The sequence below is a fragment of the Leopardus geoffroyi genome, chromosome B4 (genome assembly GCF_018350155.1).
Source record: "Leopardus geoffroyi isolate Oge1 chromosome B4, O.geoffroyi_Oge1_pat1.0, whole genome shotgun sequence".
Taxonomy (NCBI): Eukaryota; Metazoa; Chordata; class Mammalia; order Carnivora; family Felidae; genus Leopardus; species Leopardus geoffroyi.
Genome location: NC_059341.1, coordinates 82,324,277 through 82,340,552, shown reverse-complemented (window position 1 = coordinate 82,340,552; position 16,276 = coordinate 82,324,277). Strand labels below are relative to the sequence as shown.

General features: G+C 36.5%; 2 protein-coding genes across 2 annotated transcripts; both read right to left on the bottom strand.

The window, feature by feature from the left end:
- Positions 1-5,058: 5,058 nt before the first annotated feature.
- Positions 5,059-6,011, bottom strand: LOC123590164 (olfactory receptor 6C1-like). The gene has a single exon (XM_045463045.1). The coding sequence runs from the start codon at positions 5,995-5,997 to the stop codon at positions 5,059-5,061; it is 939 nt and encodes a 312-aa protein (XP_045319001.1). The 5' UTR covers positions 5,998-6,011.
- An 8,992-nt stretch (positions 6,012-15,003) lies between these two features.
- On the bottom strand, positions 15,004-15,939 carry LOC123590260 (olfactory receptor 6C3). Its single transcript, XM_045463189.1, has one exon. It carries the CDS (start codon positions 15,937-15,939, stop codon positions 15,004-15,006), a length of 936 nt encoding a protein of 311 aa, XP_045319145.1.
- Between the last annotated feature and the right edge of the window lie 337 nt (positions 15,940-16,276).

Below are 16,276 nucleotides of genomic sequence, written 5' to 3'. Positions count from 1 at the left end.
ATCTCTTATCAAGCTCCATGTACTAATTCACTTACACCTGGGTTGACTAGTAAAGTACTCTTCCATTTGCCTCTTTTCATATAGTACAAAACATGATTTATTAAATCATTTTTCTTTGTATTCGTGTAAACATTTAAAATCAAGAGTTTGTAATTCTATGATTATGCATCTATAAAACCTAAGTAGTATTTTCCTTAGGTTCAGGGACTGCTATATTTTCCTGCAAATGCTGTTTTGAAGAACAGAAAATAAGGAATGTTCTTCTATGCATGCCATACACATGGAACTGGACTTATTTTATGTGCCTTTTTGTTGGCCCAGGGGAACTGATTAAGTAAACTGAGTGCCAAGGAGAAGAATCATTAAAGATAGGGGTGAATCGTTTTTATAAATATTGATTAAAAAATATAAAAAGCAAACTTATAGGCAAATGTACAAACAACATTATAATGAATGTGTGGGAGCTTGACTTGGAATTTCAACCTTCTGATTATACAAGGAAGTCACATTTTTCTTCCAGAAACTTTGGACTTTTCCTCAGTAGAATTGGTGCCCGTATATCCTTTGAATTCTGGCAACCCCGAGAAGAATTCTTTAGCAGAATGAAATGGTAGAAAACACTGCTGTGGATTTCTAGTGTGAGTTGATTGCCTTCTGAAATGGACAACCAATTAAAGACATGAGAAGGTTTATCCCTGTATTGGGCGTTTGAATTTCGGGAAACCCTTCCCATAGCTCCCGCTAATGTGGCTTTAATTACCTTTTGACTACTTTCTTTCATTATGTTATTTACTTCCATTAAATACTGGTTTATATTTGTGCATATGGCATCTTTTTGTTGTGAGAATATTTTTGAACCAGTAAAATAAGTATCTGGGAATCCAGCATCGAATATTTTTAACTTGTTTATTTTCACATTTTCTTCAATGAGAGATGCTGTTTTCATTACTAGAAGAATACGATATTTGAGTATCATATATGTAATGTACACATATATGTACACATATGTAATATAATTTCACATTTGATGACTTATCTTTATTTTCTTCAGTTGAAAATGTGGGCATAAAACATGCATGCATTAATGCCAGAAATGCGGATAATATGCAGGATTGAAAGATGAGAATATTTGAAAGTGGGACAAAAGAAAGAAGTGAGAAAGGATGAACAAACAACTAGCTAACGCATAGAACAATATATAGATGCTGAGATGTGTTGAATTTATTTATTTTTTAAAATGTTTATTTATTTTGAGAGAGAGAGAGTGAGCAGGGGAGGGGCAGAGAGAGAGAGAATCCCAAGCAGACTCTGCTCTGTCAGCACAGAGCCTAACACAGGGTTCGAGCTCATGAACCATGAGATCATGGCCTGAGCCAAAGCCAAGAGTTGGTCGCTTAACCAACTGAGCCACCCAGGCACCCTGAGATGTGTTGAATTTATAATTGATACATATTAAAACAGTAATTAAATATTCATTCAATATATTTCAATAGAGATAGTGGAACTGATTTTCTCCTTATGAAAATTCTATTCCTTTGCGTTTATTTTTGTTTCCAAATAGTGATTTTGTTTTGTTCTGAGCTTTTATTGATTACCGGGCGCTGACCATACACTTAAATTATCTCAACTTTTTCAAACAAGCAGACAACACAAAACCCTCTGAGGTCAGTGCTATTATTCAGGTAAAGACTCTGAAGTAGAAAGAAGTTAGCTAAGTGTCTGCTCACCACCACTTGTGTGTTTGTGAACAACAGTCTTCATTGATTTTCTTACAGGAAAAGGAAGTGAGTTTCTATCACAAAGCACTGCACTTCATTTGAAATATCCTATTAGACAGGTTTCTTCTCCACATCTTTTCTGAGACTCCTAGATGCTGAATTGCCTGTCTTTCTTCCTTGATCGTTCTCTCAGTCTCTTACGTTCTTACATTATTGTTTTATTCCTAGTTCCTAATAGCTGTCTAGCTTTTCTCTGGACCTCCTCCTAATTTACTTTTAATTAAGGCTGATTATACCTGCTACCTATCCAAAAGATGCTAGGACATCAGGTTTTTAAAATGTGTCAGTTACCTTCATGTCTTGTGAGGTTGATGAGTGACTATGTTTAAGGCCAGTGAAACATTGTTCAGCTACCAGGTTTCACTCTCCTACAGTTACAAACAATGTTTTACTGTAACATGTTCAAAATCATAAAATAAAATTTATTATCAAGTGGTTAAGGGATCCAAAAAGTTTAAGACTTTCTTAGAAGGACCTCTCATAGAGTTCTGAGCCTGGGTGGCTCAGTCAGTTGAGACTTGATTTTGGCTAGGGTCATGATCTCAGGGCCAAGGGATCAAGCCCCACGTTGGGCTATATGCTGAGCACAGAGCCTGCTTGGGATTCTCTCCCTCTGTCCCTCCCCCCCTCTTGCTTTCTCTCTATAAAATAAATTTAAAAAAATTATTAAAGACTTTCTCTGAAAGCCTGAACTGACATCATATTACTAAATAATTCCAGTGCATATAACTAATTATTTTCAGTGATATATTACCATCCTTTTTAGTTAAGCTATCCTGCCCCTGCAGGATGTGTGATTGATCTCCCATTTACTGAATACTATCAGTTAATTGACCTATTATTCTATAAGTTGAATTTATAATTTCAGAAGTGTATCAACTGACAGGTGATGTTGGATTTCATACATTTCTTGGTGTATCCCAAATAGTTATAAGAATTTTTCTATGAGAAAAATAAGGGTTTGCATCATGGGAATTCCTACTATTAGAAAGCTCAGTAGGAAAACTTAATAAGAAGTGTTATCATTGACTTCATGAAAAGTCAAAGAAATAAATTTGTACGTAGTTTTTAGATGGCCTAATGTAAAATAAAAGAAAATGAACATCAAATGCATCAGAAATACTCAATTATTCTTTCTCATTCAACGTTGTCTAGTTATGATATACACATTTTATTTGAACATTGTTTTAAAAGCTAACTCAATGTCATGTACATTATTATATAAATAGCATGTGTTTCTGTAGGACAAAATAGTGCTCTGATTGCTAGGACACTGGAGCCATTCTACGTTATTTAAACTTATTTATTCAAAAAATATTTATTGAATACTCACTACATGGCAGACACATGTTCTAAATGAGGAGGAATAGTGACTTCCAGTAAATGTTTAACAGCTGCCTCTCAGTGAGTGGAGGTGAGGAGCCCATCGGTAGAGTTTATCAATTTTTAAGATGTAAAGTCTCGCACCCTGGCAGGTGATGTGGCCTTTCTGAATGCAGAATTGAGGAGACACAAGCACAGTTGGCTGTTGGGAAGTGTAAAGGCAGGTCCCAGCACAGCACTGCCGGAACACATCATTGTGTCTACAAAGTGAACAGAGATCCCTGCTTTCATGGGGTGAGGAGGGGTGTGAGACTGACAATAAGCAATGGACGTGATTGATTAGTACATTATATGGCCTCTTGTAAATTAATCAATGTTTTGTAAAGGAAGAGAAAATTTAAAAACCTTGGAAGTGGGGAGCCACTAAATTTTAAAGCTAATCTTTTTTTTTTTTTTTTCAACGTTTATTTATCTTTGGGACAGAGAGAGACAGAGCATGAACAGGGGACGGGCAGAGAGAGAGGGAGACACAGAATCGGAAACAGGCTCCAGGCTTTGAGCCATCAGCCCAGAGCCTGACGTGGGGCTCTAACCCACGGACCGCGAGATCGTGACCTGGCTGAAGTCGGACGCTTAACGGACTACGCCACCCAGGCGCCCCGGGAGCCACTAAATTTTAAATAGCGTCATTGGGGTGGGCCTTATTGAGGGGACATGTGGATGTCTGGCCTATCCCATGCAGATATCTGGGAGGGGAGTATGTCATGGTTAAGAAACATTTAGTGTAAATGCAGTAAGGCCGTAGGAGGAAAATAATGTTCTTTGCAAAGAAAGATTTATTTGTTTCTTCTTTTCCAGTCGTTTTGAATGTATTTAGTATTCTTGTGCTAATGCCCTGGAGGAACTGTCAGTGGAGTGCAGAATAAAAGCAGTGATGGGGGGCTTGTAATAGATTTTGGTTAAATACGTTTTCTATGAACAAAGTATATATATTATGAATAATGTATATTACGAAATAAAGAAGGCATCATTTGCACTTAAATGAATTGTTCCTATAAACTGTTATATCAGAATAGCCAGTAAAGATAAGAGAAAGCTATAACTCTTAGCCATTGATTATCAAAAAGAGCAGTTTAAGATTAAGCACTTGTTTAAATATACCCCTGAACCATATGTAGTCATATCTGGTATCTAGGAATATTTATTTCTTCAGTTTCTTTTTTTTTTGAAGAACTGGTATTGTGTATATGATAATTATGGAATTCCAAAAAAAAAAAAAAAAAGGGATTAATTCAAGTTTTCCTAATTATGTTTTAAACTGATAAATTATTTGGCACAAAAAATTTTAAACTGGGTAATGAAAGATGTTTTTTGATTTCTCAAAATACATGTAATTACATTTTTCTTTCAGTGATACTGTTTCTTATATAATTACTAATAGTGCTATCATATGGAGAGGATAGTAACTGCAATATTCTAATAAGACTGTCAAGCTATGTTTACAGTCTTTGAATAGTAGATATAAAATAATGTTAAACTTGATTGAATATTTTCTGAATTTCTAAAACGTGTATTTCCTGATGAAATTATAAAACACAGCTTTCTCCCCAATGCTCTTGCTCTGTCTTTTTCTGTGTCTTAATTCTCTAAGAATTACTGTGGAAAACCTGGAATTTAAAACTATTTAAAAGAAGGAACTGAGGCCAAGCTCATAGTTACAGAGTGGAAAGACTAGCTCAAAGGTGGGGAAATGAATGAAAGAGGGATGGAATTTGAATAGAAAAAAAATACATATATATACATATATGGCATATACATATCTATATATGGCAATAGAAATAAAAGCAATGAAAAATAACTCCAGTGAGGCTATGTGTATTTAATAGATTTTTGAGGGGCCCTATTTTTTAACTATTCTTCATTATGCCTTTAATTTATGACAGTACTTTTATTTTTTTCATTTTCTTGAGAAGAATACAATCTTTCTTGCCCTGTCCATGAAGGCTCGCCTGACTTGCTGATTCCTTAGGCTGTAAATAAAGGGGTTCAGCATGGGGGCCACTGAGGTGTTGAGCACAGCAACTCCCTTGCTCAGGGACACTCTGTCTTTTGCTGATGGATTAATGTACATGAAAATGCAGCTGCCATAGGAGATGGAGATGACGATCATGTGGGAAGAACAGGTGGAAAAGGCCTTTGTCCTCTGACTAGCAGAGGGAATCCTCAAAATTGTTCTGATGATATATATGTAGGACAGAATTATTAATGCCAAAGTGAACAGTAGAGTAAGCACAGCGCAGGAAAAACCCACAATCTCTAGGAATTTTGTGTCTGAACAAGAAAGGTGTAGTAAGGGGAAATAATCACAGGTAAAATGGTCTATAACATTGGACCTACAGTAATCAAGCTGTATGAACAGCATAAGTAATGGGAATATGATTAAGAATGACATGAGCCATGAAGCAAAGACAAGGAGTATGCAGACTCTGTGATTCATGATGGTCATGTAATGGAGAGGTTTGCAGATGGCAATGTAACGGTCATAGGACATGGCGGCCAGAAGGCAAAATTCAGTGACTCCCAAGAGAATGAAAAAAAAAAACTGAGTCATACAATCATTAAAGGAAATGGTTTTATCTCCTGTAATCATAGTGCCCAGGAACTTGGGTATGCTGACAGTTGTGAATGAAACCTCTAATAAGGAGAAGTTTCTGAGGAAGAAATACATGGGGGTCTGGAGGTGGGAATCCAGCAGGGTAAGGGTGATAATGGTCAGGTTGCCAGTGATGCTGAGCATGTAGGTGATGAGCAGAGAGACAAAGATCACCACCTGAAGCTGTGGGTCATCTGACAATCCCAGGAGGATAAACTCTGTTATTTCTGTGTGGTTTCTCATATTTTTCTTCTCTTGTATAAACTAGAGGGAAAAGCACAAATAGAAGGAATAGAGGATTATCATGGATACTGCTGGAATATGTCTCCGGAAGTAAACGTATTATACCACATTGATTTAATTTAGGAGATCTTTAAGACAACTCAATAAAAGTAGGTAACACGTTTTAAAGTACGTTTTTGCCATATGGCACACTCTGTGTTTTCCACATAATGTTTCTTCTTAAAATCTTTATTTTACAGATTGGAAACTGAATCTAAAATAATTCTTAAAAATCCTATCTGAGTCATATACCCTAAATGAGAAAACAGGGACTTAACCCAGGTTTTTCTGAATGTTTGATAACTGGAAGAGAAATCCTGCCTGTTGACACAGAAATACTTCTCTCAAGGGTTGCCTTCTTATTGGGAAACCCTTTGTCCTTTTTCCAACCACAAGAAAAGTGTCTCATTTCCTCATTCCTCTCACCAAATTTCCTGTATTATTACTTACCTGTAAAATATAGAAAGACAAATGTGTCCGGAAAATGTCCTTCAAATGGGGAGGTCTCCAAAATTTGAAAGTCCTTGATGTTAAATCTCTAACAATGTGACAAATTTCTGTTTTCATTCTGGCTCACATTCTCCTTTCAACCACCTACTCCTCATCTCAAGCCACTGAATTCATTGCCATAATGTTAATGACCTCAGATTCTACAGTGTACAGAATACGGAAAAGGCAGAGCAGAAATTTAGTAGATTGGATTTACATATTTCATGGGCTAAGGAAGCAAAATTGTATGAGTATCTGAAATAAACATTATCTTCTACAGAACTTTTTTCCTTCAAAATTTCTTCCATCTAAACCTTGTAGTGGATTCTCTCTGGATATAGATTCTGCTTTCTATCACGTATAGTATTTTTATATTTTTCTTTCTATGTACATTAGGCTTTACTTGTAGAAGCTTTATTTTGTCAACACCTGGGATAATCAAGGAAATAGCACATGAAATCCCTTTATTTTCTCTTCCTGAATTATCATCATCATCATCATCATCAATGCATTTTAGAGAGAAGCTAAAAGTTCCCTCAATGAATTGAACTAGTCCATTATCATATCCCTTACTCTGGGCATTCTCATTAAGTAGTTAGGTTTTCAGTTCTGTGTCTTGAGAGAAGTTTTGCAATAGAATATTTAGTTTAAAGATGTCAGATTGTTGATGCGGTATATAATGCATCTTAATACTGTGAATTTTTTGTTTTTTTTTTCTCTTACATGCTTGAGCTGTCTTCTCGCTCCCTTCCCTGTGTAGCCAAAAATATTGCTGTAGATTCGAAGGAAAATTTCAGATAAGATGGATAGTGCTAATGCCATTGGGAAAGTATGTGAGGTTCACAAGAAATGAGTATTTCTTTTGTTATTTCTCAGGGACTGGAGAAAACAGGCTGAAGAGCACTTACTTGGGGAAACAGACATTACAATGACATATTTTGTAAACAAACTTATGGCAATTCAAGTGCATAAGAGATATTTCAGTTAGGTCATTGTTCTTGAGGTGCCTGGGTGGCTCAATTAGGGTCTGGTCTTGATCTCACAGTTCATGGGTTTGAGCACCACAGCAGCTCTGTGCTGTCAGCAGAGCCTGCTTCAGATCTACCCTCTTCTCTCTGCCCCTCACCTGCTCACACACTCTCTCTCAAAAAGAAACATTAAAAAAATCTTTAAAAACATAAAGGTCATTGTTCTTAGTTAACAATCCTCTATAATTAAGAGCTGTATAGATCCTTTGATCTCTCAACCATTTCTGTGATGTGTTTGGTGGAGTAATGAAAAATTTATCCAAGAATCTAACACATCATTTTAGGCTTTCCTTCCTGACCACGCATCCATATTTCTTCTTCCCCGTCACATGTAACGTATGATCACAAATTTAGTATACTCCCTGCCCCTTTTTGTTTCAATGAATTTGAACCCATCCTGGGTATCTTTGTTGAACTATGTTGGGTGGCTCATGAAAGTGAAAATTAATGTATTTAATGAACAAATACTTGCTGTTGTGCTAAATGAAATAACTGATGCATGTGAATAAAATAATAAGCACCAACTAAATATTTTGTTTAAATAAATGACTTTAAGGACACCTCTGCCATTTCATATGAATTTTAAGGATGGCTTTGTTGAGAAGAGAATAGTGTCTTCCTATGTCCAACTTAAAATGCAACAATTTAAAAAGACCTATTAAGGTATAAGAGGTTGCGTTTCCTTGTTTTGTTTTAATAATGAGGAGAGATGGTTAGAGTCTCCCTAAATTCCACAATTTAGTTGGAAACTAACTGTATCATTCTGCATTCTCTATGTGTGCTGAAATCTCTCAAGTTAAAACTCCCCAAAACGGTGTGAATGCGTATATCCTCAAGGCAATTTGTACCCACAACATTACTATGTAGTTTTCCAATTCTCTGTGTCTCTCTCACTTGACAATCTTTTTCTTGGTAGTAGGTCTGTATGTTAGGCCAGTTTGTCAAAATAGAGAGCAAAATGCTGGTTTAATCTGATATCTTGAGTAATTGGTTTACAGCAAGTACTCTTTTTTTTGTGGAATGATTCATTCCATTTTTGACGTATGTTTGGTGACATCTAATATCATGTAAGAACTTCATGGTGACCGAATGCAAACAATCTCATAAGATGAACCAATTTAGATTCCTTTTCAGATTATTATTTTAGTAATGCCTTAGAGTATTCCTAAAGTTTGTTCAGAATGCAGTTTACCTGAGTCCTCTGAAAAAAAGATATGACCTTGCTTTTTATTCTAATAGAAAGGGGATATTTAAATCCCAAGTCAGATCAGAGCACCAACCAAGATGAATAGGAATAATGACGGAAAACAGTAATCATCTAAAAACTTCTAAATCTATAGGTTCTCATAGGTAGGTATTCTACTTAAACCCTGATTATCTCAGTCTGTTAACCAGGTAACTATATTTGTAGGTCATTTTCAATTTAAAAAGGGAAAGGACTTCTTATAAAACCTAAGGCATCCGAATTTAATATTAATTTATAATGCATGGTATTATTGGGGCAACCTGTGGGCTTTGCACTCAAAGAGAAATTAAGTAGTTTAAAGTTAAAAATGCAACTTAGCTACATTATAGTATAGTATTGTAACTTTGGACAAGTTACTTAATCTCTCTGAGTTTTAGCATATTTTTAAATTTTAAAATGAGAATAATATATTATGGATATAGAGCTAATTTAAATACAAAGTAAAATTAAATTGTACAAAAATTTTATAGCATGTACTCCCAGACAGCAGTTACTAGTATCTTTATTATTCCTAAAAATAAAACCAGTGATCACATGAGGAATAGAGCCCCGGTGCAAAATAACAAAAACTATTTTGGTAGTCCCTCATGTGAGAGACTGCTAACGCTGTATGTTCTTACCTCATTTACTAATTTTTATAATCCTGTGTTGGTTAAAAGAAACTGACAATGAGAGGTTAAATAACATAAACAAGGTCAGACAGCTACTAAATGATAGAATTGAGCATGGGCTACCTAGTATTGAACACCTATATTCAATGGGGGAGACCAAACTCAGAGAAAATAATTTTGAAAATTAATAAAGGAATAAATTATGAGAAACAGGAAATGTAACATGCTCGTTTTTCATAATCCTTGATACATTCAGAAAGAAATAGCAACCCCTAATTTTCCTATATGATCTGATGAAAAGTTGAGTTAAGAATGAATGAATCAGGGGTGCTGGGTGGCTCAGTCGTTGAGCAACCGACTTTGGCTCAGGTAATGATTTTGTGTCTCCCTCTCTCTCTGCCCCTCCCCACTCATGCTCTGTCTCTCTATGTCTCAGAAATAAGCATTAAAAAAATTAAAAAAAAGAATGAATGAATCAGTGCTAAGAAAAGGAAATTTTTCATTGGCTTCAACTTTACAGCCTTACCTCTACTTGTCATACAAATGTTCTGCATCAGCTGGTTGAAATGACAAAAATCCACATTGACAACTATTTCAGTTTTCGGTTAGGAGATTCAGTATTCCTAAAAATCATAGTTTATATTCTATTACTCATTTTCCATTGTAATTATGGGAGCAAAAATAGTGAAGGCAAGCTAGGTTTGGAGTTGCTTTGGCCTTTCTGGACAAAGATTCTATATGGACTTTCACCTGCATAGGTACATGTTTTATCTACCATAACTACCTATCTCTCATGGCGATTACTCCAGTGAATCATAGGTGCCAACAAGGGCTTAGAGGAAAGGACACTAAGGGATTATAAAAATGTTATCAACATTTGCACCAATATTGGAACAGCAAACTTTTGTGATAATACCCAAAGAGTTACAAAGGGCATGTGAATGAAGTAAGCCAGAAACGGATGGAATAGTTTGCATATTATCTAAGTGAGAAAATAACTGGGTTGCAAAGCTTTTGGGAGAGGTCTCCTGAATTTCCTAAATCAGAATTTCTTTGACAAATTGAGGCCCCCACTTCTTTTCTTGCTGAGTTAAATACTGGGACAACTTAATCTTACATGAAAACATTACAATTTTATCATACACTAAAATGTCTCCATTAAAGTGACTCTCCAAGCTAGTAGTATCACATAAATTGTTCAGAAATGCTGAATGCAGAGCAATAAAAAGAGTGGGATAGAGTTCAGTGCTTAGTGGATTCCCATCGAAAGGCATGAAAAAATATGGATTAAATACTCATTGAACTCTTCAACATTTTCCAAGAATCATTCTCGCAAAATAGAAATGGTGTTAATTCTTGAGAAGGATCTACAATCCAGAAGGTCCTTTTCCACTTGAAAGATGTGCTGGGTTTAATCCTGTAATTAATGAAAGCATAATATCTGGAAACGTGTCATGATTTTACAATTCAGATTCCTTTTTGTCGATTTTAGAAACAGCAAAAAAAGAAGCTTGTTGACTCATGCACTATTTGTTTTCATTCAACAAATATCTTTCCAGGACCTGCTATCTTTAAATAGTATACAAAACACTGGGAATAAAATGGAATCAAAATAGATACGAGTCCCACTGTCGTATAATAACCAAAATCAAGGGTAAACCGATGAGAGAAAATGTTGTGAAAGATACAAATAAAGTAGCCTGTTTCTCAGTTCAGAACTTTTTCTACTACACCAAGCCAGTTTTTAATCAGCAAACTTGCTCCATTATACTAGTTAATATGCCTTATTGATCCCATTATTTCTTAGTCATTTTTCTAATATGAATTTATACAAAAGTCCACTTTCAACATGTTCTAAGCTTTCTGTTGAATCACTGTTCATCAAAAGTTTCCCCAAAATAGTGATTCTTTGCTTGTTAAACACTCTAATTTATTCTGATTCAACCCTCATATCTAATAAAATTATATTTGGAGATCAAAGTAATTTGGGGCTGATGATCTAATTATTCATATCACAACTAATCAGCATAACCACCATATCTATTAAAAAAGCGATTTTAACAGATTTCTTTAATTTCTACTCACGTTTTCATGTATACAAAACTTTGTTACATTAGGGCTCAAAATTTTCAAAAAAATATTTTTTGATTGATATATAAGTGCTTGTGATATACAAGAACACCAATGGGGGGCGCCTGCGTGGCGCAGTCGGTTAAGCGTCCGACTTCAGCCAGGTCACGATCTCGCGGTCCGTGAGTTCGAGCCCCGCGTCAGGCTCTGGGCTGATTGCTCAGAGCCTGGAGCCTGTTTCCGATTCTGTGTCTCCCTCTCTCTCTGCCCCTCCCTCGTTCATGCTCTGTCTCTCTCTGTCCCAAAAATAAATAAAGGTTGAAAAAAAAAAAATTTAAATAAAAAAAAGAACACCAATGGGAGGCAGTTTACCAGAAAGATTTTTAAAATGGCATCCTAGGTCCAAGAGAGAGGTTCAAATGCAAGCTATGATATTTATTCATGTTGCAATCTTGGAAAATTGTTAAAGGCCTTTCTTCACTTATAAAATAAGATTAACAATGAATTTGCAAGTTTTTAGAGAATTAAATAAAACATTATGTGGAGCCTTCTGTTTCTGTAAGGAGTGGCTTGATATGCACCGATACTCATGAAGCGAACATACGGAAATGTGAGATTAAATGGAAAAACAATGTGTTTGAAGACAGAGGACACCTTCAGTTTCCAGTTCTGCAAGGAAGGAGTTGCAAATCACCACTCAAGTCTAACAATAAGGAAAAATGATGAACACATTGAAAAATCCACTCTCTTTGTATCCTTAGGGAAGGCAAATCACTGTCCTTAAGATTGAAAATCAGACAGAGAAATACAAGAAGTGAAGGTTTAAGGGAACAGAGACTTGGGAGCCAAAACTACCACAGGGTCCAGTGCCAGCACAGGAAAAGCTGAAGTAAACTGATAATTTGTGGAGGTGCAGGGAGGAAACACAGAGTTAAAAGCTCTGGGGGGACCAAGGTATATGAGGCCCCATCCCATTATTGAGGTATGCTTCCAGGAGCTCAACCAGGTTCAGATAGTGAATGTCAGAGAAAAATCCCCTCATGCTTCTGTCAGGGGCAGGGGAAAAGGAACCCTTTTGAAATGCACCAGAGCACTGTGTTGTTGTTGAGAGAGCCTGCCCTCACAGAAATCTTAGATGGCCAGAGACTAACCTGCTGGAACACTATCAGAGCTGAACTGACCCAGGGAGAGAAATACCCAACTCCAGTGTCCTCTAGCCTTCCACGTAGGACAAGGGAAATACCCAACTCTAGCCCACTCTAAGTTTCCCGTCTGACTTAACTGGGGAGAAAGAACTGAGAAACCCTTACGAAGTTCACAGTCCAGAGGCCTGGGCTCACTAAGAGACTGAGACCTAATCATAGGACTGTGGAATGCTTCCCCTCCCCCGATGCCTATCACAGCCCCTAAAGGCTATTTGCTCCAGTTCTTTTCACCCAGTGCATCATGTCTGGTTGTCAAGAAAACAGTACAGACTTAAAAAAGGAAAAAAAAAAAAAAAGTTTTGAAGAGGCAGAGAATGATTCAGAACCAGACATGACAGAGGTGTTAGAATGATTAGACTGGAGATTTAAACCAACTATGATTAATATGATAAGGGCTCTCCTGGATAAAGCAGATGGAATGCAAGAATAGAAAGGTAGCATAAGCAGAGAATGAAAAATCCAACAAAACAAAAGAAAACAAAAAAAATTCCCGAAGAAATAAAGAATTCCTTGGACAAACAGAAACTTACGTGTATGTTTTGTCAGTGTTCCAAGCTTGAAGGAAATGTTAAAAGAAATGCTTTAAAGAGAAGGAAAATAATATAATTCACAAAGTCAGATTTCCATAAAGTAAGGAAGAGTGTTGCAGAAGGAATAAGTGAAGGTAAAATAAAAACATTTGTTTGTTAACTCAGGGAACGTGACATACTCTAGGTGACTATGGGCTGCTGAGAACAAAAAGGATCTGGATGGCCTGCTGTTGCTTCCAGGACCTGAGTTACCCCAGACAGAAACAGAGCTCAGAAAGAAATTACAAGCTCCATCAAAAGCAAAAAATGAGTAAAATCTAACTAGGAATATCCATGTGAAATTCTGAGAATGCACATCCTTAGAAAAGGCTTGAGAGGTCCCCGGAATCTCTAGGGGGACTGAATGGTGATGGTCTTCCTCTGCACAAATCTGATTTTACAAGACTGTGAGAGCTGGTTGTGTTTTCAAATGTGTACATAACAATAAAAAGGTAGTAGGAACGTGAAGAAACAGAGAAAAATGGTCCAATCAAACAAATGAAATCTTCATTAGCCGACCCTGGAGAAATATATGCACTACTGACAAATTATGCTCAATGAATTAGTTTTATCGCATTTATTTTGAATTTTAACAAATATATATATATGTATATATATATCTGTATATATATACATATATATATATGTGTGTGTGTGTTATATAAATAACACAGAACATGGAAATTCTATAAATAGTGCTCAATATCATGATCAATATTTTCCTTGATAATATGCACTAAATTTCACAAAATATAAAGCTCTACATTTAAAAAAAATTTTTTTTAACGTTTATTTATTTTTGAGACAGAGAGAGACAGACCATGAATGGGTGAGGGTCAAAGAATGGGAGATACAGAATCCGAAACAGGCTCCAGTCTCCCAGCTGTCAGCACAGAGCCCGACGCGGGGCTCAGAACCCACGGACCGTGAGATCATGACCTGAGCCGAAGTCGGCCGCCCAACCCACTCAGCCAACAGGGCACCTCTAAAGCTCTACATTCATTCATTCATTCATTCATTCATTCATTCATTCATTCATTTATTTTAACGTTTTATTTATTTTTGAGACAGAGACAGAGCATGAACGGGGGAGGGGCAGAGAGAGAGGGAGATACAGAATCGGAAGCAGGCTCCAGGCTCTGAGCTATCAGCCCAGAGCCGGACGCAGGGCTCGAACTCACAGACCGCGAGATTGTGACCTGAGCTGATGTCGGCCGCTTCACCGACTGAGCTACCCAGGCGCCCCTAAAGCTCTACATTTAAAGTGTAATTCAAAACTACATATTACGTCTAAGGACTGAATGTAACATACGATATATAGGAAGTGTATATTTTTAAATGTTAAGAAATTACCAATGAATATCTTGAAACACAAAAGAAATCACACACTGACTTTGAAACTCTACATTCAAAGTATGATATGCTGTTATATATATATTTTTAGGGATTTTTTATTAATAGAATTAAAACTATTTTTCACATTCTGTTATAGGGTATGTCTTAAAGAAATTCATACCCAGAAAATTTTGTAGGAGAAATAAAGTTTACCATATTTTAAAACAAGTGAATAAACAATGCATTGGGGAAATCTGGGTGTGGAAGTGGAAATGGACTGGAAAAACATTAAGTTGACTGTAAGGTGGCATGTAAGAGACTATGGGAACAAGCATACGGATACAGATATTTAGGGATTTTAAGATTTTACCTACTTACTCTTTAGCATGTCCTTTGTTTGCCAAAATAAATATTTCATTTATTTGAAGAAAATACTACTTTATGGACCACATCTTTGAAGGCTTGCTTCACTTGCTGGTTTCTCAGAGTGTAAATGAAGGGGTTCAGCATGGGGGCAACAGAGGTATTGAGAATAGCTACTCCCTTGGTCAATGATGCCCTTTCTTTTGCAGAGGGATTAGCGTACATGAATATACAGCTTCCATAAGAGATGGAGATGACAATCATATGAGAGGAACATGTGGAGAAAGCCTTTTTTCTCTGAGTGGCAGATGGGATTCTCAAAATAGTTCTGATAATATACATGTAAGATAAAATCACCAACGCCAGAGTGAATAGCAAAGCAACCAACGCGAAGTAAAAACCGATGACTTCTAGAAACCATGTATCTGAACAAGACAGTTGTAAAAGGGGAAAATAGTCACATGCAAAGTGATCAATGACATTGGAAGCACAGTAATCTAGCTGGAGCAGAAGCATGAGGGGTGGGAAAATGGTCAGGAACCCTCCCAGCCACGCACAGAGCACAAGCCAGGTGCAGAGTTTCCTGTTCATGATGGCGGTGTAATGCAGAGGCTTGCAGATGGCAACGTAGCGGTCATAGGACATGGCAGTGAGAATGTAAAATTCTGTCACCCCCATGAAAATAAAGAAAAAGAGTTGGGCTGCACAATTGTTAAAGGAAATAGTCTTATCCCTGGTGATAATTGCTCCTAGAAATCTAGGAATACAGACAGTTGTAAATGAGATTTCTAAGAAAGAGAAGTTTCGGAGGAAGAAATACATTGGTGTCTGTAGATGAGGGTCCACCAAGGTTAGAGTGATGATAGTCAGGTTTCCAGCGACACTTAATATGTATGTGATAAATAAGAAGAGGAAAATCACAATCTGAAGGTCAGGATCATCAGAAAGGCCAAGCAGGACAAACTCTGTGATCACTGTGTGGTTCATTTCTCTGTCTCTCTCTCTCTGTCTCTCTGTCTCTGTCTGTCTCCCTCTCCTTTTTCTTCTCTTAAAGATATTTAGGTGGCAAGAGAATTAAAGGGAGGAGATGAAAGATATAATTCATGATGATCAATATCACCGTCATCGATACAATTCTAAAGTATGTGCTATAATCCATGCTGATCTTATTTTCAATTGAACTCTATTGTTTGCACTTAGTTTTCATACACATTTGTGAGTTTTGCTTTATTTACTAGTTTTCTTATTTGAAATGTACCGGAAGTTTGGAAAGCTTCATACAGTAACTCACATCATTGAGAGTGATGATTTATCATCATTGAGA

Coding starts and splice junctions, on each gene's coding strand:
- LOC123590164 (XM_045463045.1), bottom strand. CDS start 5,997: ATGAGAAACCACACAGAAATAACAGAGTTTATCCTCCTGGGATTGTCA.
- LOC123590260 (XM_045463189.1), bottom strand. CDS start 15,939: ATGAACCACACAGTGATCACAGAGTTTGTCCTGCTTGGCCTTTCTGAT.